Source organism: Strix aluco, chromosome 2, assembly GCF_031877795.1.
Source record: "Strix aluco isolate bStrAlu1 chromosome 2, bStrAlu1.hap1, whole genome shotgun sequence".
Lineage (NCBI taxonomy): Eukaryota > Metazoa > Chordata > Aves > Strigiformes > Strigidae > Strix > Strix aluco.
The window spans coordinates 60,938,476-60,962,859 of NC_133932.1; the positions used below are offsets into that span (position 1 = coordinate 60,938,476).

At 39.5% G+C, this 24,384-nt stretch overlaps 1 protein-coding gene across 2 annotated transcripts; it reads left to right on the plus strand.

The window, feature by feature from the left end:
• Positions 1–6,483: 6,483 nt before the first annotated feature.
• LOC141920207 (arylsulfatase D-like) lies at positions 6,484–23,291 on the plus strand. Of its 2 annotated transcripts, XM_074816897.1 has the most exons (12): positions 8,524–8,567; positions 9,883–9,951; positions 10,440–10,505; positions 13,068–13,205; positions 14,432–14,553; positions 15,454–15,576; positions 17,086–17,509; positions 18,411–18,547; positions 18,758–18,892; positions 20,737–20,899; positions 21,567–21,688; positions 22,149–23,291. In XM_074816897.1, the coding sequence occupies exons 3-12, from the start codon at positions 10,459–10,461 to the stop codon at positions 22,514–22,516; spliced, it is 1,779 nt and encodes a 592-aa protein (XP_074672998.1). In that variant the 5' UTR covers positions 8,524–8,567; positions 9,883–9,951; positions 10,440–10,458; the 3' UTR covers positions 22,517–23,291. The 2 variants fall into 2 exon arrangements, with proteins under 2 accessions (XP_074672999.1, XP_074672998.1); XM_074816898.1 differs by lacking the exons at positions 8,524–8,567; positions 9,883–9,951; positions 10,440–10,505 and adding an exon at positions 6,484–6,652.
• The last annotated feature ends 1,093 nt before the right edge of the window (positions 23,292–24,384 follow it).

Consider the following 24,384-nt stretch of genomic DNA (forward strand, 5'->3'; position numbering starts at 1 on the left):
CAGGATCTGGAAACATCCTAACTGTCAAATACTAATCAGTTTGCTCACATTTCTTTTTTTCCATCTGACTGATGCCCTACTATTGCAGTGCAAACCATTGCAGGATTTCAAGATCATCTTACAAATCCCCTAAAATCTAAATTTGGATACTGAAACTGTTTTCAAACACAGTAGCAAGCAATATTTGAGCACGCAAATTAAGCTGTTGAAAACCTAATGATCTCTTTTCATTTAAAAATTAGTCATATTTGTCTGTTTTACTGAAAAGGAGATCTTTGAAGATTAAAGAAGAGGAAAAGAATTATTATCTTTTTTCAAAAGTTGTATTTAATTTTTTTTTTTAATTTAGAAAAATAGGACTATTTTTAAGTTGGTTTTGAACTCTTCTGAACACACAATGCTTAAGTGATTCAGCTTGACTTCAGCATGTCATCACCAACAAGATCACAGAGCTTTCAGCATTTCAAACTAAGCGTTCCTCTGTGGAGACCACGATGCAGCATTTTGAAAATCTGGCTGGCCCCATAGATTAACAGTTTTGTCCCTGAATATACAAGTTGGCATCTGTGATGTCTACACTTGAGCACTATCTCAAGCAAGACTGACGGTTTCTGTCAAATATCATCTCAGGGGCAAAGCAAAATATCAGCAATCAATGGCAGTACCTGGAAACACCAAAATCAGGATTATAAGTAAAAAAACTCACACAGCATCTGTCATGAAACTGGAATGGACACAATGTTGCCTCATAATTTCCATTAAGTGTCACATCATAACATAGTACTTTATAACTAAGCATTTTTATCTTCTCTAAAAATAGTAATTTAAAAAATTATTATTATACATTACCACTAATATGATATAAAGAGCAAATACTTACTGTCTTGCTTTTCAGGATAGGACTTCAGTTAGAATTGTTTTCTCATTGCTGCTTCAGTCTCTTTCTCTTGTACACTGCAGTATCATTCATAAGAATGTTTTGGGTTTGGTTTTTTTTTCTTATAAAAGATTTTACTAGCCTCAGCAGAAGACTGGGATTCTTCCAAAACTCAAACATATGAGCTAGTTACAGAGTTGACTTTCTGCCATTAGGCAGTTCCTTTATTTCTTATTAATCATTGCTACAATTAAAAAACTATTTATAAACCAGTTACTTATGTTCATTCACTCCATGAAATCTCATAATCTCTTTCTAACCAATAGGAGCAAGATGAGAATGGTATTTTATCCTTTGCTTACTACGTATTTTCTTTTCTACTTCTTAAAGCTGGCAGTATTTTAAAAAGGCCAGAAATATTCTGTTTTGTCTTGGAAACAAGGGCTTTTCAAGTTCAAGATTCTGGTTTATACCTCATTCTGTGTGTGATCTATGTTGCAGGGCAATGCAGAGGTCCCCCAACTTCTGTAGAACCTTACCAAAGAAAGGAACGGCAATGTTAAGGGCTAGCAGTTTCTAAGCAAGGAAACTTGATTTTAAATATTGTTTCTTAATAATTAAAACATTCATATTTTCAAGAAGCCACCATCAAGGTGCTTACTGTGAATTCATAGTGACCAGTGTTATCGCCCTTTAAAGGATGGGTTTGGTTATTTTCATAGACTGCCTTTTAACTTAGTAAATAGCTGTCAGGTAACTTAGTCTCCGGGACTGATGACAGCCTTCAGTGTGAAGCTCTGGCTTTATAATCAGATGATTGGCCTCATTACACTCACTTTTGCCTTCAGGTGATTTACTGGCTTGATTTCAGTCAACTGGAAACCTGTCATCTGCCTTGCTGGGTTTGATCTCTTGTTCTTTGCCACCTACTTCTCATTATTGATTTGTAAAACACAGAAACAGGGTTATGATGAGAGCCCATGAAATTACAGCACAGCCAGTGGTGATGGAAAGGTCTTCATTTCTCATCTTGAGAGGGGCAGCATCTCCTACTGAAACTTAAAGTATTGTAGTGCTAGGGCCTGAATGGCCCTGAAACAAAGTTGACCTCTAGATGAATCTCACAACCAAATGTTATCCATTATTAGTATGCTAATTAGTAAAATCTGTATACCATTAGCATTTATTAATTAGTATCTGATTATTAACAAAATATGTATGCTCACTGGTGAAAGATGTAGCTTAGACAAAATGTAATCAGTAGTGAGGATGAAATGTTGTGAGAATGTGTATCCAACTTCCCTTGTTTAGCCTTGTTCAAGGCTGAGAACCCAAGTATTCGGCCTTGTTAGAAACTCCCTTGGTTCTCCCCAACGAGCCCTGGCCAGGCTTTGGGTGGAATCTAACAAGAGGATGAAACCAGATGTTTCCTCTCGAAGAAAAGTGCAAGTCATTATGACTTGCTGATTTTTGATATATAAGGCTGGATCCTCTTGCCACACCTTTAGATGCCTCACCTATAGATGGATGCATCACATAGGGCTTCCCACTTGCAGGGAAAGGCTCTCCAAATCCTTAATGCAACAGAGGCTCCCCAGCAACTGCAGATCTGGATGTTGGTAACACATACAAGTGGTGATGTATTTTTCTTAATCACTATTCTCCCCATTGCGTAGTAATGATTAGGTGCATTACCTTGCTTATTCTTATTTTCTATAATTAACTGTATGTAGTAATAACTAAGTGTGCTATTCTGTATTTTTCTTATTGCTTATTTTCTGTATTATCTGGTTATATCTTTAATTATTAACAGTAAAATAAGCCTACTCTTTCCACTCTAGTGTTTGAGTTTAATTGGCATCCTTGATCAGCAGAACAAGTATATTTCCCTACAAATTTATTTTTGCTTCTGAAGCATCTTACTTCTCTGTTTGAATATCTGAGAAATGAATGAATGATGGAGTTAATTGTTTTAAGCCAAGATTTCAAAAGTAAGATTAACTCTATATTAATGATATTATTATGTCTTCATTCCAAAAGCTAAGGTAGCCTGAACTTTCCATGATCATTAGTTCTTTTCAAGCACTAAACATTTTCTAAAACTTTCACTTTTTGGAACAGAGTTGTATGGACTACACTTAAATAAATATTTATTTTTGCTCAGGAGACCAAAACTTTTTAAAGGATTGCAGCCAAAGACAGGAGCAGACTGCCCTTCCAGAACAGCACATCCTGTGGCAAGTACTTCATGATCACTTCAGTCATGGGCCCAACAAATTAGTCACATCTGACTACTTTACTTGAGCTATGGACTCATATAAGAGCTACAGGGAGGCTTTTTCTGTTCTCTTCCCATCATTTCCCAGTGGGAAGGATTCATCATAACTTCCAGTCTTCCTACTTCTGCCAGTACTGCTTAGGGCAGGTGCTACAATAACAAATCTCACTAATTTCTGTAAGGGATCAAAAGCCAGGGAATCTTACCTGCTGTGCAAATCACATGTGTCTGAAGCTTTAAACTTTTCTCCTTTGTCTTCCAGTCACATGTCAAGAAATGCTATCACAGCATCTGTAATCATAGCTGAAAAGCTAACACAGATCTGTTGAAGAGCAGAGACTGATTTGTTATTCTAATGATTGTATGATTAATAATTTAAACTCTCTCCTTGAAGAAGGCTGTAAGTCAAATGACCTAATAGGTATGTAAACTAGCTTATTCTTTCGTTTGATTTTTTTTTTTTTAATTTGGAAACCAGAGCAGCCCTTCTTTCCCTTGCAACCCCTTTTATATGTCCACAACATTCTCTTTACCACTGAGAAATATGTCGAGAGGAGCAGCAGAGGTTTATATGGAGACAGTGCAGACAAGATGGGCTGGGTGGTGATTAATAGGTCAAATAGGCATGTCTTCAACTACCTACTACATAGGTTAAAATATACAGGAAAAATGCAGTTGCTTATAAAAGAACAAGGAAAAGAAAAATCGAAGTATTTAATGAATCATCTATAACTTCAGTCTGCTCTTGTCTGTCTGTTCCTTCTGCTCCATTACTTCCTGAGACTAAATAGATTCTTAGAGCTTCCATTCTTTCCATTTCTGTGGTCTAGTGTTTACCAGATTTTGACTGCAATTAATAAATTTTGTTTAAAGTAATATCTTAAATAACTGTCTTTAAGTGCAATGACTGTTGTTACAATATGCAAGCGTACCAAGACAAGTATACTCAGGAGGCTCTCATTTTAAATAGTGCTAGAGGGAACTGGTGTTGTTTAATCTGGAGGATGCTGAGGGGAGACCTCATCGCCCTCTACAACTACCTGAAAGGAGGTTGCAGAGAGCTGGGGATGAGTCTCTTTAACCAAGTAATAAGCCATAGGACAAGAGGGAATGGCCTCAAGTTGTACAGGGAAGGTTTAGACTGGGTATTAGGAAGCATTTCTTTACAGAACGGGTTGTTAGGTGTTGGAATGGGCTGCCCAGGGCAGTGGTGGAGTCCCCATCCCTGGAGGTGTTCAAGAGTTGGGTTGACATAGCACTGAGGGATATGGTGTAGTTGGGAACTGTCAGTGTTAGGTTAACAGTTGGACTAGATGATCTTCAAGGTCCTTTCCAACCTAGATGATTCTGTGATTCTGTGACTCTTCAAATATTGATACAACCAATAAACAAACATTATTTTAACCTTATTACTACCTGTGAATCTTCAATGTTCAGAACAACACTGACTGCTGATGAACATTTTCAAATATAAAAAAAGTTTATGAATTTTAATGTTCAACACTTAAGGGCACAGCCCATTCTCTGTCTCTGCATTGCATGACAGGGTCTTGGTCTGGAATTGGGTTTCCATATACGGCAGCAAAGAAACTGCTAACAAGGAGCTCCCTTCTCAAAGTGATCTTTCTTGCAGGCTTTTTCTGCAATTGAAAATACAGCCCCTGCAAACACGGATGTTTAGGCTCTGTGCAACTGGCCCATCCATTACATTTGGATGACTTGGGGGCCAAATTTAAAGCTAGTCTCTAGTTATTCCTGTATGTTGGGGATCCACATGTTATTTAGAGTGATTATGTCACTCAGCTTGCCAAATAAATTGGCTTGAAGGACTAACAATAAAACAGCCTTGTTGTAAACCCCAAGCTAAAGGTATTGAAGTCACAAAAATGCCAAAATAACCTATAAAGAAATGACAAATAACACTGAAGAAAAAAGCCGAATAGAATAATGTAGCTAAGGTTAAAAACTGCACTTTTCCGTTCTGTGAGGAAAAAAAAAAAAGAACAGGTATATATAATGTAAGCTAACTAAAACTGTTTAAATCAACAAACATACACACTAAAATATTAACACAAAATTAACATGTCAAAATAGCAAGTGTTTTCAAAAATTGATATTCAATCTATATGAAAGAATTTGAGAAATCAAGAAGAATATATTCATAATCAGGAGATACTGAAGTTGCTTTTTTCACCATTCACTTTTTCTGGAGGCCAAACTGAAGATGCTGGTGACAAGGAGAGTTTTAAAAACATGACATTGCTTTACCTTGCTTCTGATTCTGGCAGGTGGTCAGGAAGAGAAGATGGAAGAACCCTTCTGGCTGGATACAGTGATCTGATACCCAGTTCTTTCCAAGTCCCTCACAAAAAAATCTCTTTCTCTTTAGTATTTCTGAAGCTTTACTTTAATATCTGCTTCTTGATGCATGCAAGCATCATTCTCTCCTCAGGAGTGTCCTTGTCCTAATTTGAGCTGAAGGTTCCTTCCTTGCATTCTCATTTCTTTGCCCCACTCCATGAGCCTCTCCCAGCTTCAGTTATTTCTACCAATTACTTCTTTGGGCAGAAGTTCTTGGTTCTTGAGGAAAATGGTAAAATTGCTACTGCTATATCCAGATAAACATTTAAGTCCCCAATGTTCTCCTGGAGATTCATGCACTGCATCCACTGATGATGCTATAAATCTCATTGTATCCATACATTGTATTTATCAAGGTCTAGTTAAAAAGTTCTGATTTTTTTCTCCACCTTGCCATGCAATGTTGTATTAATATTTATTTTGGCCTCTGAGCAACAATATGTCTACACCAAGAATCTCTATCCTTTTTTCTGTTTTTTGAATAAAGCCCTTATTCAGTGGATTACAGCATGACCCATTTGTACCCTCTTTTTAAACCATCATAAGTGCATGTAGCCAGTAAAAAGAGGGGTCCAGTGCCCCCACGGGCCTGAAAATTTGCATGGCAGGCCAGACTGTGCAACCACATGAGTGTTAGTGCTGGCACAGGAAAGAACTCACAGACAGAGAAACTATGATAACATAATGGGGAAGCAGCCAAGCTGCCAAGAGTTGGTGTGCATACACCAACATGACACTATGACGACTGAGTTCCTTTGATTTCAAGGGGGCTAGCTGGCTCACCTTCCATCCATAGTGTAGTTCTCCACACGGCATGATATAGCCTACAGTCTCACTGCCTGTGAATTATGATCTTTCACTCAGTTACCACTAAAGCTCTTTCTATTGGCCTTGGCTGTTACAGGAGCTGTATTTCCAGCTTCTACTTTAAAACAGTTCTTCCTTATTCAGCACTCGGTGGCAGGAGCAGGCAGGACGAAATGCCTTTGACCAGATTTTTAAAGGAGACCAACACCCACTGATAGGAATAAGCAAGCCGTGCTTTTGAAAATCCTTCTTTAGAAGCAAAGACCAGAAAGCCTAGGAAGAAAAGGAAAGTGAGAGCAAATCTCCTCCAGTGTGTGAGCGAGTATGGAGTAAGTAAAAGATAATCTTTTTTTATTTTTTAAAAATTAAAATATTAATATTTTAAAAAAAAAAGTCGCCTCTGTGTTTCCCTTGGGGAGGACTCTGAGGAGTTTTTCTTCCCTCCCTTGCACAGAGCCTCCACTTCTTTTGGGGGAGGGGAATGACTCTGCCTTGGCTCGCCGCTGAGCCCCGATAGCCGGGGGCTGCCGGGGGGGCCCGGGCTCTCCGGGTGGTGTTAGGGGGAAGCTGTGCTGGAACAGTCCTGCAGAGCCCCGTGGCCCTGGGCCGGCGGCCTGCCGCTGCTCTCCCCACATCTTCCCCCAGCTCCGGCTGAGAGAGCAGCCGGCCCCTGCCTTCCGGCAGAGCTGCTCCGCCAGCTCATAAATAGCAAAAACAAAGTGTGAGCAGGGTCAGAGTGTGTGTATGGGGGGAGGAGGGGGGATTACCATGATTAACAATCTCTGCTTTCCTTCGCTCTTTAGCATTTCAAACCAAACTCCAGTTTTTGGGGCTTAGGTGGTGAATGGCAGGTATTCTGCTTTTATTATTATTATTGCCAGAGTTACTGCAGCTTGACAATGGCGTACAGAAAGCATAACTGGCCTCCAGATTGCTTCCACGTGATCTTCACTGATTCTCTAGCAGCCATGCTCCTAGTTGCCACTTTTTATCTCACTTGTCCACCCAGTTTCTGTCTCCAATTTTCCACCCTTCTGCATTGCTCATGTCCCAGCTGTAGGGAAAGCTGCATCCTCCTAAATGAGTAGTTTGAAGCCAGAAGGCACAATTAGATCATTTAGACCAGGGAGTGCTAATCATGATGTGAAAATGCATGAGCTAATTTAAAACCAAGGGCCAGAGCATCCCCTTCTGCTGTTGCTCTGAAGGCAGGGTGCTGCTGAGCAACAACAAAGCCAGAATAGGGTAGCCATAATAAATTAAAGATTTGGGTTGCTTACCATGAGAGTTTTGGTTACTGACAATGCACAACACTAAATGGTAATAAAATGCTATAACCATGCTAACAGATAACAAGTATTGATATTATCTACATCAGTAAGAACTAAATCCCCCTGGTGAGCGCTGTTGCAGTAGGTTCCCTGAGAGTGCAGAATGGATAAGAAAAAAGACAAACCACTGAGAAACTCCTGATACTTGGCTTTTACCTTCCTTGCAAGGACATTCCTTGTTTTATGGTTGATGGACAGCACCTGTTTCTGACTCATCAGCTGCAAGTACTGAGCAAGTGACTGTGTTCATACCAGCTGGGAGCTCTTCCTTTCTTTCACTCATTCCTCACCTGCTGCCTCTCCCCTCCTGAACATCTGGATGCCTAGAAGCTACGGGAGAGAGAAAGGGAGGAAAGGGTCAAGGTGGCACAGTATGTTACATATGGTATATTGCATGTGTTTTTTCCAGAGCCATAATGCAAGCTGAAATTAGTATTTTTAATTACATTCTAATATCCTGTTGAATGTGATTAACCTGTTGTGTAGTGTATTTCTGTAGAAGGTAGAAAGCAAGTGTTTATTTTTGGTTAACAGCTATGCAGCAACATACCTCCACATGTTATTTGAAAATATTTGTTCTAATACTTATAATTCACTTTTGTTATATTGAAGTAAGTGGTAAAGGGTTTGGGATTTGTTTTTGTTTTGGTTCTGCATCAGTGTGCAAAGAATTTCTTTCAGTATCTGAAGTCAGACAAAGAAAACAAAAAGCAAATTCTTTTGATGTGTCCAATTACTGACTTTTAGTTTAACTGACAAGAGTTTATTTGAAAATTTTCTGTTGAAGCCGTACTTCTTGACATTTTTAAGACTCAGATGTTTCTTTCAACTCTGCTGAATTCCCAGAGCAAGTGGTGGTGTTGTTGCCAGTCTTCTGGGGACAAGGGTGAAACAAGAAATGTGCCTGGCTTCGGTAAATATTTTGACTATGGGCAGATATTTTTGAAGTGGATTCGAAGTGAATTTTTTTCTTCTGTGTAAAACTTCAAGAAGGGTAGACTCTAATCTGGGAATATATTCAAGAAGCAAAATATTTGAAGGATGAGGGGAAAACTGCCTGGAACTAAGCTGCAGTGGGGGAAGAAGGGGCTCATTTTCTGGCAGTTTCAGGTTTGTAGTTTGCTTTCTGTAAAACAAAGCTGAAAAAAAACCTGGAGTCTGCACAGGGTAGCTGGCTAGAAAAAGCCAGATAACACTACTTTGAGTTGTTACAAATCCATTTGAGTTAGGTCCACCTATTTCAACCACTTAATAAACCAAGCAAAAGCTTCTGTTGCTAAATCTCTTCAAGTGACTCTTAAGGCGCTGCAGGCTTTGTGGCATTCCTGGCAGGCTGAATGAATTGTATTGTAAGTCAGTTAAGCCTTCGTTAACGGCTGACAAGTTTGGAGAAAGAAAGGGTAGGGCAGTCATGTGTAGTATTAGCTGCAGAAGATGGTAAGTTTTGGATAAGCTTTACAGACAATTAAAATTGTTTAACTAAGGGGAAATATGTCTACATAAAGTTGTGTGGGTTGTTTTCTGCTGTAGGCCAAATACTGCATAGCTCTGTAGGATTTGGCCTCATTTTGCAGAAATGTTTTGACTGAATTAATATAGAGTCCTGTGACTTTTTATGTGGAGGCACTAGGCTTAATAACTGATGCTGTGTACTTCTGGTTGTAAATGAAATGCGATATTTTTAGTTCATAATGACATTTGAGAACCCATCACTTGAAATTAAGTAGTAATAGCAGCAATAAAATGCAAAACTGTACTTGCTATCAGCTTGAAAATAATCCACTCAGACTCCGGGGAATCCACAGTTGCCTCCAGTGATTCTTTGGGGAGGCTTTTGTTGAGAATAACTTAGTCTCATTCCAGATATTTAGAGTCCCCTTTGTCCATGCAAAGAGTAATCAATCTATAGAATTAGTATTTTAAGATTACTTTGTGATTGTATGAACCAGAATAACTTATATAGTGGGGAGACTTATTAGTGTGAGAACTAAGAGCAACCTGGAAATTAAAAAGGAATGTTTTGATGAGAAGTAGCTTCTTCAAGTTGAGGGCCATTTTCTTCAGCTTATTTGAACTCTTTAGGTAAGAGTCTTAAAATTAGCTTTAACTGACCTACTTTAGGTAACTTAGAAAAAGATGTCTCAGGAAGTGTCTGCTGGGGAAGATACTATGGAGTTTGTATCAGGTTGTTGCTCTGCTCATGTTTACTGTGAACTGTTAAATTTCAGCTGACTGGCCATTACGGAGAGTCCCATAACTTGTGTTTCTTTGCAATACTTTTCTCTCTTCCACTTGAGGTACACAATCGTGATTATATTGCACTCTGCTTGGAAAAATGATTGAATAATAAATCGCCTTGCTTGAAGAAAATGTGTGCTCTATTTGTCTGACTTCACCTTCCAAATACTGGCTCTGTCTCAGCAAAATTGATGAGCTTCCTAAGACCTGTGTTTTCTCCCCATGAATTTATGCACTAATTAATCTTTTACTGTCTTGTTCTTGGTTGGGCTCTTGCTCTCTCAAACTAAAACATCTTTTCCCATGCTTGAATAGTATATATGTGGTTTTCTGCCCTCTTCCAGTTCTTAAACTTCACTTTGAAAATAGTCCACTTCTGGTTAGTACACAGTGTGACTCCATCAGTACTCATGCATTTGAGGTAAAATCATCTCACTAGTCCCTCTTTTTTAAAGAAATATAAGGATTGATTGAGTTCTTTTTTTCCCCTCCAACATCACACTGGTGACTGTGCTGAATTTGTTGCTTACTCTAAGCTTATTTTCAGGATCGCTGCCTACCAGGAGATGATTGCACCACTACCTTGCACAGCCATTGCTGCCATTCTATTCAGGTGAACAGACTTCTGACTCCTCCCTGCATGTATTTGTTTCTGTCTGGCAGAATTAAAATTGTCTTGCCTGAACTGACCCACCTTTTTTTCCTCCAAGAATCCTGGGCTCCAATGAATCACTTCTGATGCTTTGTTTGCATTAAGTCTTTGTTGTTCCCTTCCTTACCCCCATATAGGAAATTCAACTCCATTAAAAAAATCATGTCATCATTGTTCTCTCCCTCCCCCTTTTTTTGAATTCCTCCCTGATTGTGAGCCCCACACTGTTCTAAAGTTGTGTCTCCATTTATATAAGCCTCTAGAGAAGTAGTCTGAGTTGCCGGGCTCTTACACAGATGTAACTTCCCAGTGAAATCTTGTAGGAGGAGCAGATTTCTTGAGCAGAAGGATGATATAATCTCATAAAGCTGTAATTCTAGGTATGCACTAAGCACAGTGGTATCACCTTTGAAAACATTTCTAACACAAGTACAGGCACCAAATTTTATAGTTCAGTAGGGGCTTTTTTCAACATTTGATTGCCTGTGCCAATGGTTCCTAACCTGTCCTCAGAAAATCATTGTCAATAAAGCTATGGGAGCCCAATTATGGTGTAAATCCATATTAAATCTTGTAAATAAAAGTTATGTAAATAGTGGCCTGTATTTGCCTGATGTTTTGCACTTACCTGTTTTATAAGCAGATGTTGTAAAATCACTTCGTAATACTGGCTGCCAAATGATTTTTAGGACCACCTTAACTACATACTTATTAACATCCTCATGTTTTTAAACAATGAGATCTGTCTCCCAAGCGGAAGTCTCTGGCTACGCCTTTAACACTATCATTTCCAGAAATAGTGTTCTAGGTAATTCTGAAAAGGTTTATATATGTATGTATCTATATGCATGTTTTATGTTCTACTTTCTTTCAACCCTATTGCTTTGAAGATTTATCAGTGTTTAGTAACTAAACATTCTTGTGCTCCCTGCATGTATTGCTGAAGGATGATCATTTTGAGCTCTAAGCATGGTTATTTGATAATGTACAGTAATGCTAGATAACAATTTTGGATATGGAGTTGGAACTATAAGGAGTAGGTTACCTGAGATGCAATTTGTCCTTGACCCTATCTTAATCCACAAGCAGGATTACCGCAGGGATCAGCAAATATCCAGCACTTAACACCGTGAGAAAACGGAGTGTTAGGATGGGGCTGCAGACATCAGTAAGAGCAGATTTCATAATTTGCTGCCTTCTTTTCCTTTTTTTAAATGTAACAGAAAGAGGTGGGGAGCACTACTCTTGTCCCCATCTTGGAAAGAAGAATGTCCAAGTGACTGAAATAGGCAGTTGGGGGCTGCTTATTTCCAGGGTTCTTTAGAGACCTTCCCCCTGCAGTTCTAACTGAATGTGTTAGTGCTCTGAAAGGATTCATTCTACCAGTATAATGTCCTGTAACTCTTAGGAGATAGAACATTAGCAAATAGAAAATTCTCCTTTCCTCAAAATGAGTAATCCAAGTGTAAAAATGGAAATTGCCCACAATGCTTCTAAAGCAAGGTTTCATCACAACTCTGTAAATCACTGTTGTAACTTAGTAGTAGAATGTACGAAGAAACCCAGCTGGAACTTTGCTCTTGAATGATTAAATGCCCTTAGCTACTGGTTACTTATTTACAACTGTGAGTTCAGAGTCATGTTTACAGAAACTCCTGTGTTTTGTGTTTGCCTGTTAGAGGTGGCATTTACTTGTTCGTTCAAACATGTTTTTGTATACAAGATCTTCACACCAAAACTGCAAATCCTGCAATGATATGCAGGAACTTTCTCAAGCTGTACTAGAGAGTTGCTGCTGCTCCATGTCCTGCAAAATTAAGTGGTAACTCTGTCCAAGCGAACAATCAATCCAGGATTAGGTTTTAGGGCTATTGATCAGTAATACTTGGAGGAACACATAGCTTCAAATGTTCTAGGCATATTTATATAAAAAGTATGGTAAGTGTGTAAAAATGTAAAATCTGTTTTCTGCAGATATTAAATATAGTTTATGCTCGTCTGGGGCCTGGTTGACATCTTAGAATGGCGGTAGAGGCTTCAAGCTCAAGTGTTCTTGAGTTGGAGGGGAGAGTTTGGGTTTTTCCACTTCCCTTCCAAATATGATTAAGACTGCTTTATTCACTGGAGACAAGATATTCAGAAAATGACAGAGTGACTTTGGAACATAACCTGAATTTTCACAGAGTTTATGAAACTTAGAAACACTAATTTTAACAGCTCTTTGAAGTTTTTGGTACATTTTGAAATCTGTGCAACTGATGCAAGATGAAAATTCCTGGGCTGAATTGGTAAGATGACAACCTTTGCTGTAGAAAGGCTACTGCGGTCTCTATGACTAGAGTGATCTAGATGGTAAAAATGGAAGAAATGGATCCAGTAAACCTCCATCCTCCTTCTTCCCACTGAAAGAGGGGATAGGAAATTATTTTGTGTTTCATGCTTCAGATTTGCTGCCAGAGGGCTCCCACCACTATCTAACCCTTACAAGTCACATATGTAAAATGTTATTTCGTTGTATTTCAGGAGGTACCTCCTAATGGCACTGACTTCATGTTTATTTGGCTTGAGTGCAGCTGTGGACTCTAAACCCAACATACTTCTGTTTCTGGCTGATGACCTTGGCATCGGAGATATAGGTTGTTATGGAAACAATACCATAAGGTAAAAGATCTCTCAGTACAATATGTTTAACGATATAGAACACTCATCCTGAGTAATTAAGCCTCACTATAAAATAAGAAATGCTCTTAATCTCTTAATCCAAGGCTCTAGTAACTGTGTATTTAAGTACTTGTATATATGTGTTTAGGATTGGGACCTAGGTAAACAGTGTGCAGTGAAAAGGGGAAAAAAAAATGTTTTCATTTTGGTTTTTAAGTTCTTTCTGGGAATTCTTCTCACCCCCTCCTCCATGTGCTAACTCTCCAGCCACTTTTTTTAGTACTATGGTTACTGTTTTCTCTTCTTATGCATTAATTTCTTCGTTCTTTTTCATGCATAGTTAAGACTTACTCTATCCACCCAGTGCTTTTCCAGAATCCCTCATCCACTTGCTTGCCATCTCCTCCAAAACACTCTGCTCCAGACTCACATCGACTGACCCACATAATTTATTATGTGACTATGTGCCTTCAAAGCTAGTGATTACATTCCTTCAAAACTAGAAAGGCAAAGCAGAACTGAATGGGCATTGGGAGCACATCTTACAGGCCTCAACTCATGTCCTCCAAGTGGAGCACAGACATTTTGTTGGCATGCTCTGGGTGCATTTCCCTCACATGATGTTGGTGGGGTTGTACAGAGAAATGGGAATATGCTTGTGGAACTCTGTTGTCCTCCTCTGCTGGTGGTGAAGACTGGGGAGGCCTCTTTCACTCTTTGTGGCGTTGTAGTCCATTATTCTGGGAAAGTTAGGCTCCCCTAGTAATGTAACTATGTAAAGATGTCACTATATTATGAAATAAATAGCAGGTGTTAAAAACATGGAACAGAACGTCTTGGTTCCAAGAGCTTCAGACACCCTGTGAGATTCTTTGGCTCAATTAACTTTGAAATTCAGGGTCTAAATGTGATGCCAAAAGTGATCTGTTGGAAATATTGGAATAGAGAAACATCAGTCTTTCTTAGATAATTCTTTCCAATTCAGTTTTATTTCCTAACTAAACAGTACCAGTGATGCCTAGGTTTCTTTTCAGTGTTGCCAAGTGCACTCTATGGCTGTGTCCCGAGAATGGATTCTCCAGTGGCTACAATCCACTTCACCTGCTATGTCAAAGAAGAGAGGCATTTTTTTTAAGAACTGTTCAAATGCTCTGGTTTTTCTTTGCAATTTATTAAAATAAATTTCAGGTTACCTTGCTTCTCTTAAACTTTAAAATGTTTTTTAGGACCCCAAACATTGATCGCCTGGCAAGAGAAGGAGTGAAACTTACTCAGCACATTGCTGCAGCTCCGCTTTGCACTCCGAGCAGAGCAGCTTTCCTCACTGGCAGATATCCCATTAGATCAGGTTGGACCCATTTTGAGTTAAAAATTTCTGTGCATGGTGCTGAGGTACTATACAATAGCTGATAAATATTGGAACAGAAGAATTTTCTCAACCTGAGATAGAAAATACACTACTAGAGGCTCAAACTTTCTATAAGTAACTTGTGAATGGGGACCACTGCCTCACCAGCTGACAGAGCTTTAGCCTGACTTTAAAGGATGTCAGAGATCTATATGATGAAAATAGATAGGTATGGAGAAATGCAGCCTGGGGCAAACTGATGGAATTCCTCTTGGTGGTGATGGTTAGAGTTAAGGGGTTGAAACAGGGCTCCCAAGAGAAATGGGCAAGTTCATTGCTAATATAGTGCAGAAAGTCACAAAACTCTGGTGCAAATGGAGGGTTGGAACCATTCCCCACCTACCTAAGGTGCCTTTTGGAGGATTTTATAGATATCCATCTCTCACCAGGCATTATATAGGAAAATTAGATGCCTACTTTGAGAGCTAAGTGCAAAGTCAGTGTATATGTTGGGTGAACTGTATCTCACATAACATGATACAACATCCCACTGACATAGGGAAATGCAACTGTCCTCTCATTTTAGATGAAAAGTGGAGAGACTAAATTATTAGTTTCTCAGAAAGGCAGAAAACAAAACCTACTATATGTTTTCACCAACAATTTATTAGTTTGATGGTAAAACTGGTGTGCAGTAGTATTTGTTTTTAAATATAACTCTTGACTACCTGAAGTACTAGGACACACTCATGTGACTGCCCACAAGAATCACTTGGCTTTGTCTTGTGAGGAACTCTGGCTTCAGGCTGAGCTCTTGACACGGAGGTTGGCAGGAGCAGCACAGCCTCTGCCAGTGGAGAGCAAAAGTCCCACAGGAATGACCAGAGCTGTTTTTGTCAGGGATGGCATCCAGCAACAGATACCGGGCGCTGCAGTGGAACGCTGGGTCAGGAGGGCTCCCTGCTAATGAAACAACATTTGCCAGGCTGCTGCAGAAACAAGGCTATACCACTGGATTGATAGGTAAGGGGAAATGTTTTAACATGACCTTGAAGAATGAACTAGTTATATGAAGAGAATTTAGGGACTGAGTTTGCTCAAAATGGTCCACTAGTCATAGATACAAATCCTCTCCAAAAGACTGAAGGTGAGGCAGGGGAAACCCTCGTATTTGCAAGATGACTAAAAATACTGCAATCTAAAGAGTTTTACAACAATGGTAAGGACTGTACAGGGCGCCCAAAACAGGAAGAATTAAAAACTGTCTCATTATTACAATGGATGAACATTTATTTTACTTGGCCTAAGATTTTTCAAAGGTTGGTCCACCGTGAGAGTTTTGTTGATGTAAGGATTGTTCCAAACAAAACAATGTCTTTAAGTATTTAATCTGCTTTTTGGAGGCGAGGGGCAGAGAAACAAAAGAGGATAAGTAAAGAAAGGAACAAAGTTTCTAGCCACAGAGGAGAAAATGAGGTACAGGTGTCTCACAGATGAGGTTGTGAGGTCCCAAAGAGGCATGATACAGTGGCTGTTTCCTCAGATGAAGCCAAAATGCACAGCTGTCAGGGAAACACTGCCCCAGAGCATCTTCCCACCTCTGACTTTGATCAGACCTCAACAGTTTCGAGATTCATCATTCTTTTAACAAATATCTCTAAAATCAACTGGCAAAGTCTCTCTTTTCCCTTCCATTTGCTTTTATTACTCAAGTGACAGGCACAACTGCAATGGATCCCTTCACATAAATGGGTAGGTAGAGTAAGCACTGTGTCCCTTAAAGCCAGGCGGTTTGGGGCCAGCTGTGCCAAATGCGTTGTTATCTCCAAGTGATGGAAATAGATGTGGCTGCATTGAATCATGAGCTGATAAAGTGTAGTCTTCCTGGCTGAGTCTAATTACTTGGCAATCACATAACCCAGCAAACCTCAGGGTCCTCTGATCCAGCACGTATTCTAAGCAGACATCAGCTTCTGTCTACTTGCTATATTTTGGGCAGGACAGAGTGTGAGGTTGGTTTACAGCCTCTTCTCCTCTTCACATGGAGTAGGGAAGTGCCTGAGAAATCATCTTCCTTAGTCAGGTGATCAAGATATCTGTTAACATTGGCTAAAAGTTTATTGGATCTTCCAGTAAATTTGTAATACTATGTTAAAATGAAGTTGCAAGTAAACAATTGAAAGTTAGGAAGGGAATGTATTAAAGCAGCCAGTGAGTTAAAGTACCTTAATTCCCCGATCCTCATTGAAAGGAAATGAATTCCCACCCTTATGTGACCCTTACCTGAGTAGCTGAGCATCCTGCAAATTTATCTGTTTATTGCATGTGGTTCACCTATTATTGTATGACACTAACCTGATCAGGCAATGGTTTCACTCAGCATCTTTGTGCACAAGGAGAATGCATTGATACTCTGTTGAAAAACAGAGTGACTCACCTGATTCCCAAAAGGATGCTCATGATGTGACCTTGGGCTCCTTTTGAGTTATCCACCCTAATGTTCTAATTTCTTTTATGCTTTAAAACCTTCAGGAAAGTGGCATCAAGGTGTAAACTGTGAATCCTTCAATGATAACTGTCATCATCCTCTCAATCATGGGTTTGACTACTTTTATGGTATGCCTTTCACACTTCTAAATAACTGTCAAGAAAACAAACCTCCAGAGCTGGATGTAGCCCTTCAAGCTAAGCTTTGGCTTTACAGTCAGATAATTATCCTTGCTGTGCTCACTCTCACTGCTGGAAAACTGATTGGTTTGATTTCCATCCGCTGGAAGATAATTGCCTGTTGTACTTTGGTGGGCAGCCTTTTCTTCATTTCTTGGTACTCCAGTTACGGCTTTGTGCAGTATTGGAACTGTATCCTGATGAGAAACCACGATGTCACTGAGCAGCCGATGAGGTTAGAGAGGACTGCTTCCCTCATGCTAAAGGAGGCAGTGTCATTTATCAAAAGGTAAATGATTGTCTGTAGTTTTCTTTAAAGGAGCCAGGATGTTCTGAGCAGAATAGAGTATTCTTCTCCAGTAACTATAGCTGTACAGAACTGCTTTGAAACTCATATCCAAGTCCTCTATTTAGAAACCCAAAGCACTTCAATTGCAACTGTCTCACATTGAAAGCTACAGTAAATGAGATAGATTTTAACCAAATGATACGTGACCATTTCACTCTGCCCTGTAATCTGCAATTACTATATTTGCTCCAAGATTAACTAGCTAATTTTTACACTTCACTCTACAAGCCTTATTTGTGCTCTTTTTCATAAACCCTACAAAACACCTAGATAAAATGTGTGTGATGTATGAAATTATTTCATGTAAAAATCTAAAAACACTTTAAATCTATTTGTATTGGTTGAGAACAAAGCCAAGTAAGATCATTCATTTTCTAGCTTCAAGTTCTCCCTACAGCCTTCTATAATATTTCTGTGCATCAAATGCCTTTCTGTAAAACAGGGAAAGTAGCTATTCTTTTCTTAAAGTTTGTGAAAACAAATATACTGAAAATTGTAAGCGACCATCTTCGAAAAGCCACATGAATATTAAAGTAAATATGAGACTGTATCCAGTTGCATTTAATTCAAAAGGCATCAGAGTTAGGCATCTGATTCATTTAAGCACTGTGAAAATGCTATGACTGCTTACACACTGGAATTTGAAAATAATCTGGCTGAAAAGAACCTTTCTTGCCCACGTTTCATGCAATAAAAACTGTCAACTGTCATCAGTGGGGATGCACTAGATGTGGGTACAGTCTAGATCCAATGTGTGTGTCGGTGCATGGATGAATAGGAAACCATGCAAATATTCTAAACACACAACAAAAATTATTTTTGGTTTTGGTTTGTTTTTAAGAAACAGGCATGGACCATTCCTCCTCTTTGTTTCCTTTTTACATGTCCATACCCCCCTCTTCACCACGGCAAAATTTATCGGGAAGAGCCATCATGGTTTATATGGAGACAATGTAGAAGAAATGGACTGGATGGTGGGTAAGTATTCTTCATGAAGGATTTGTTTCAGATACATACACCTGTGTATTTTGAAGCAGGAAAACTAATAAGGCCAAAATACCTACAGAAATGTAAGCTATTAAAAACTTCTTATAGGGCATTTCAAAAGATTATTACTGAAATGTAAATGTGGCTTGATCGTTCTAATTGGTTAATAGAAAACTTGCTGTCTCTATTCTTAAATTTAAGGCAAAATTCTGGATTCGCTTGACAAAGAAGGTTTGAAAAATCATACATTGACATACTTTGCCTCTGATCATGGAGGACACTTGGAGGCTCAGGATGGATCTGCCCAGCTAGGTGGCTGGAATGGTATTTATAAAGGTAGGAAAACCACTGTGCCTTTACATGAAGGTTAAAATCAGAAACACAGTGACTTTGCCTGGCTGAAGCTGTCAACGCTGGAATGAGTTGCATTTTCAGCTTGAAATATAGGTGACATACAGAGGTGCTTTAATCTTAAAGTTACCTTTTCTTTCAGTAAAGTGCAAACATTATTACACATCTCCTTGACAAAGGTATTGTCTAGCTTGATACCTGTAAATTATTTGGTGTTCTCAACTGAAACGCACTGGAAAAAATGTGATAGTTCCCTGTATTGAATATTCTCTCTCTCTTTCTCTGGCTTTTTTCCCCTCTCTCCACAATAGGACTGTTTCCTGATTTGCTTATTTATTTTTCTCATTATGTTCCAGAAATCATTGCTGCCCAGCTAATCAATACAGAATAGAGTAGGGGCACATTGTGTCATGACTTGCAGCAACAATTTATTCCCAGTATGCTTTTATCTTTCACCCCAAATCAGTGATTGGCATAAAATCCAAATGGCCTTGGTGATCTGAGCATCTCACTCTTTACCTCCTGCCCGTCCCTTTCTGCTGTGAATCATTCTTCAACCTGCTGAGCAGTGCAGTGGCTTTTTTCAAGCTCAAAGAATATGCATTCACTGCATTTTCTCCCACTTACCCAAACAGCCCTGTGTGATCATCAGGCCACCTCATCCTGTGACCTGTCATCAACACATGACAATATGTGTTTGGAGAGGAGTCAGGGTTTAAGTTCTGTTATCACCAATGAACCATCCACCTCTTGCCCATATTTTGACGTTTTTGTTTTCCTAAAACAGGTTTCTTCCAATTCAACCCCTTCTTGAGCTGCTCCACAGGGCACAGCAGAGGTCAAAGACATGGAATTTTGGATCCCATGAGTTGGATGCTCTGCTGCTGAGCAATGGAGGTTGCTGGCCCCTATGAAAAGGGAAGGGCTTTCAGTTAGTCTGTTCATCCTCCATCTCACTCCTTGCTTGAGAAAGTGCTTTATGGATAATAACACTGATTCATAAGCCTCATGGGATCTCACAAAGACAATGTTTTTTTCATATTAAATATATGAATTAAAACAGGTTTCTTCTTTGGGAGCTAGATAAATATTGTCTTCACACATCTAGCAACAGGATGCTTTATTAGGTTCATTTCTGTTAGTAGTAAATTAAGAAAAGGTGTTTTCCTGTTATTTTTTGCAAGTTCAGATTTTTTGCTTCTGAGTTAGGAGATGTTGCATTAAGCATTGGGAGAGTCAGGTCCAAATCTCAATTTCAGAAAAGGAAGAGATGCATAAGGAAATATAAGTGTTAAGGACACATATTTCGAAGGGAATCCATGGCTAGAAAGAGAAGATTTTTTTTTTTTTTTTACATTAAAACAGGATACTAATTAGTAAGTCTTGAGTAAGTTTAAAGAGAATATCAAGTATTTCTTCAGTCTTGTGAGTTCTTCCAATTTCCAGCTCCTCCTCTTTTCTTTTGTTGAGAAGCCCTTCAATAAACATGTGAATGTAGGCAACCCATGAAATGGAAAATAACAGGAGGTGGAAGATGTTTTATTGTTGCTGAACACAGGCTTTTCAAAGGTAGACTTAATGTTCTTACCCTCACCTGTGGTCAGAGTTAAAATAGAGATTGTCCCCCCTCACCTGCCTAGGTTTGGATGTGTTACATGTCACATTTTGAGGCCTTATGAAGTATGTGAAGTCCAATGCAAATGAAGAGTTGAATCTGTTGAATAAGTAGTGTATTACTGCATCTTTTTCTGTACATTCAAATGCAACAAGCTACTGAAGAGGTTTGTGTTTGTTTTTGAACTGCTCTATGTTCATTCATTTCACTGTAGGTGGAAAAGGCATGGGAGGCTGGGAAGGAGGGATCCGTGTGCCAGGAGTATTTAGGTGGCCAGGAGTGTTGCCTGCAGGCACAGTTATCGATGAACCTACAAGTCTTATGGATATTTATCCCACGGTTGTTCATTTGGCTGGAGGAATATTGCCACAGGACAGGTATGGAGATGTTTTCAACAGGAGAGATTGATAGGAGAGCTAACTACTAAAAAATTACTGTGTTTGTTATCATCCTTGGGGATCCCACAAATATTCCTTAGCCTCAAGCCTAGTCTGAGATTTTAAACTAGTGAGCAAACTCTCCCAGATATGCCCACAGATGTGCATGTTGCTGGAGCAGTTGTTCCTGACAAAAAACAGATGCTAGTTTCAAACCCAGGTTCAGCCTCATTCAGGAAAAAAAATGGTGGCTGAGGTTGTTTTGGTACTAACTGACTTGACTTTTGGACACTTACAAATACCTCCTAAAGTCACTGAACCCATCCTTGCTCAACAGATTTCTTTAAGCTCCTTTGAAAATTGCTAAACGTAAACAATTATGAGATTGGTATTGATTTCCTGAATAAATTACTTTTTTCCGCTAGACAAAGCTCTAAATATTGTTTACGTATTGCTAAATGGAATGAGTTGACCCAGCTATTAAAAAAAAAAATTATCTAGGGATTTAAATATTGGCTTGGCAGTCTGCTGGCTGCTCTAAATCTATGACCAAATTATTCTGTATGCTGTCTCAAGCACCGGTTCAGCCAATGCAACGGCAGTGATAAGTATGTGGTTGACTGTAAGGTTTGCCCCTACCTGAGTACGCTTCTCCCCGTTACATTAGGGTGATTGACGGACGAAGCTTGGTGCCTTTACTGCAAGGAAGAGCTCAAAAGTCAGAGCACGAGTTCCTGTTTCACTATTGTGGGTCCTACTTGCATGCAGTGCGGTGGCACCAAAAGAACAGTAAGTATAAATATTTGTTCTGTGGTAACTGTAAACATTGAGTTTTCTCCTCTTGATAGCTATCTTGATAATTGACAAATTTATTGCATGATGGGTGCTTATTAGTACTGATCTGTGAGATTTCTGAAATTGTTGTGCATGACATAGCAGTGACTCTGGCTAGTTGCACGTGTCTTACAGCAAAGAAATATTTATAAGTAACAAACCTATAGGAAGTGGGGTGGGAATACAGGCTGTCTACTACTGCACTGGAAATTTAATGTGGTTTTCTTTATATTTCTAGTGTTTTCCATCTTCAAAGTCAGTGGTCCACACAGAGAATCTGATTTGTGGTGATGGGGGTGTCAGGGTGTGTGAGAAGAGGTCTCCTTAGTAAACAGCTCTACTCCTATGTCTTGAAGGCTTGTTCCATTTTGATCTGTTGTCTTGCGGTTGTGCCATAAGATTTCTTTCCTGCCAGGTGGAGCCATCTGGAAGGCTCATTATGTGACCCCGGTCTTCCATCCACCTGGGGCTGGGGCTTGTTATGGAAAAGGAATTTGCCCGTGTTTTGGGGAAGGCGTGACCCATCATGACCCTCCGTTGTTGTTTGATCTCTCGCGAGACCCTTCTGAAGCCAAACCTCTGTCGGCTGACACCGAGCCCCTCTTTGACGTTGTAATAAGGAAGATTGGAAGAGCCGTAGAAGAGCATCACAGGACACTGACTCCTGTCCCAGAGCAGCTCTCCGTGTACAACATCATGTGGAAGCCGTGGCTGCAGCCGTGCTGTGGGACATTCCCACTCTGCTGGTGTGATAAGGAAGGTGACAGCACACAAAGTTTGTGAGATGGACGCTTACTAGCGTGTCCTGTGTCACTGAGTCCTCTGCTGACAAAGTTTTCAGAAAATAACTGTGTCCTTTCTCTCTCTGCGAAAGAAAGTGGATGAAAATAAAGAAAAGGAGTGTTGATCAGATATTTTTCCCCTTCATTCTTCACCACTAGCCAAAAGTCTAAGGAAATCCTGTCTCATGTGGTAAAGGGCTTGAATGGAGACTGGTTTTGCACATTTGCCTGTAAGAGAGGGCTGTAGAGGTATACGCCTAGACTCTGCCTAATTTATGCCTGCTCAAGGAAAACAGACAGAGAACACTGCAGAGACTGTAGCATATGGTGCTGAGCCGGCAGCAGTAAGAAATATCAGACTTATGCAGAACTCAAGATATTCGCAGTTGTGCCTCTACAGTCCACAAATCATGGTCGTAGTCTACCCAAACATATAGTAGTTTCTGTTATTGTTGCTTCCTGTACTTCTCTCTTGTTTCTGCAGTAATCTTGTGAAGATGTTGAGTAACACCTGAGACAGAGTGAGTCTGATTTAGTGAGGGATTGTCCTCAAGTTGTGAATAGCTTTCTGAACAGATCTGCAGCTTTAGCTGGGTAACAATAACACATATCACAAACAGTGCAAAGTACAAAATGTTAAAGTCCAGTAGAACTCCGCAACAGTTACAAAAGAGGGAGAAGCGTTTTGCTCTTCAGAAAGAGGTCCTGGTGCGTATTAACTTGGCAAACAGTAATTTTATTGAATATAAGATGCCAATAAAAATGTTTTGGATTAATAGTTTGTACTGTTTCGATGTCAGTTCCAGAAAAAACAAGGTTCACTTGAGAGTCATATTGGAATTAATACTCAAGAATATTTGGTAGCAGTATACATAGGCTTACAAACTACAACTTGTAAAAAGGGGTTTTGCCAATACTAGTTTAAAAAAAAACCCCACCTCCGACGGCACCAGCCCCCTAAAAATAAACCACAAACAAACTAAACAAAAATGCTGTAGTGGTGTGGCCCTAGCCAGACTTTCTAAGGAGACGTGATTTTGCACTGAAGTTTGCAGTGAAATTGCAGAGATTTTAGGGCTTTGAATTGTATTAACGACTGGGTTTTTTGCAGGAGTGGATGAAGTCAGAGGTTATTATAAGCATGCTGCTAGAACTCTAAAGAAGTTGGGGGTTGAAGTGAGTGAATGGAAACAGATTATTTTAGTTTGGTTTTTGTTGCCACTCTGTGTCCCAACCCCCTACCCCCAAGGAATACCCCCGAAAATGTTTTACTTGCTCAGACAGTTTAGCTGATTAATAACTTTCTTTTCATCTCTTAGTCTTTTTTCATAAGTGTGACATAGAAGCAATTTTACAAATTTCTGTTTGTGTCATTTAAATATTTACGTTCTTGACTACTATAAATTCACTCTGAAAACTTGTCAAAGGTAGAGGGACTCTATGAATGCCAGTGTTTGCTTTTAGTACTCAGACATGTGCAAAAAGCCAAGTAGAAAGTGGCAGTCCAATGACTCAAAAATGGAGTTTTTCTGGCAGAGAATTTGCCTGTATGCAGCAGTGAGTAAAAAGCAGCTTCCTGTGCTCAGGCACAGTGGAAAAACAGCATAAGAGGAGGAAATACTGCAGGGCTCAAAACAGGGAGATAAACATCATCTCCTTTCTGCTTCATTGTTACAAAGCGCTTTTTTTTTTTTTTTTTTTTTTTAAGAAAAAGTCTTGGTTTAAAGCTTAGTTCTGTTGAAGATAATAAATAATCACAGCTGTTACCTCTGTGCTGGGTTGTAGTGAGAAACAGGATGCAAGGTCTGTGCTAGCAGAATGCCTCCCCTGCTTCCAGATAGAGTTTTGTTTTCAGGGAAAAATGTAAAG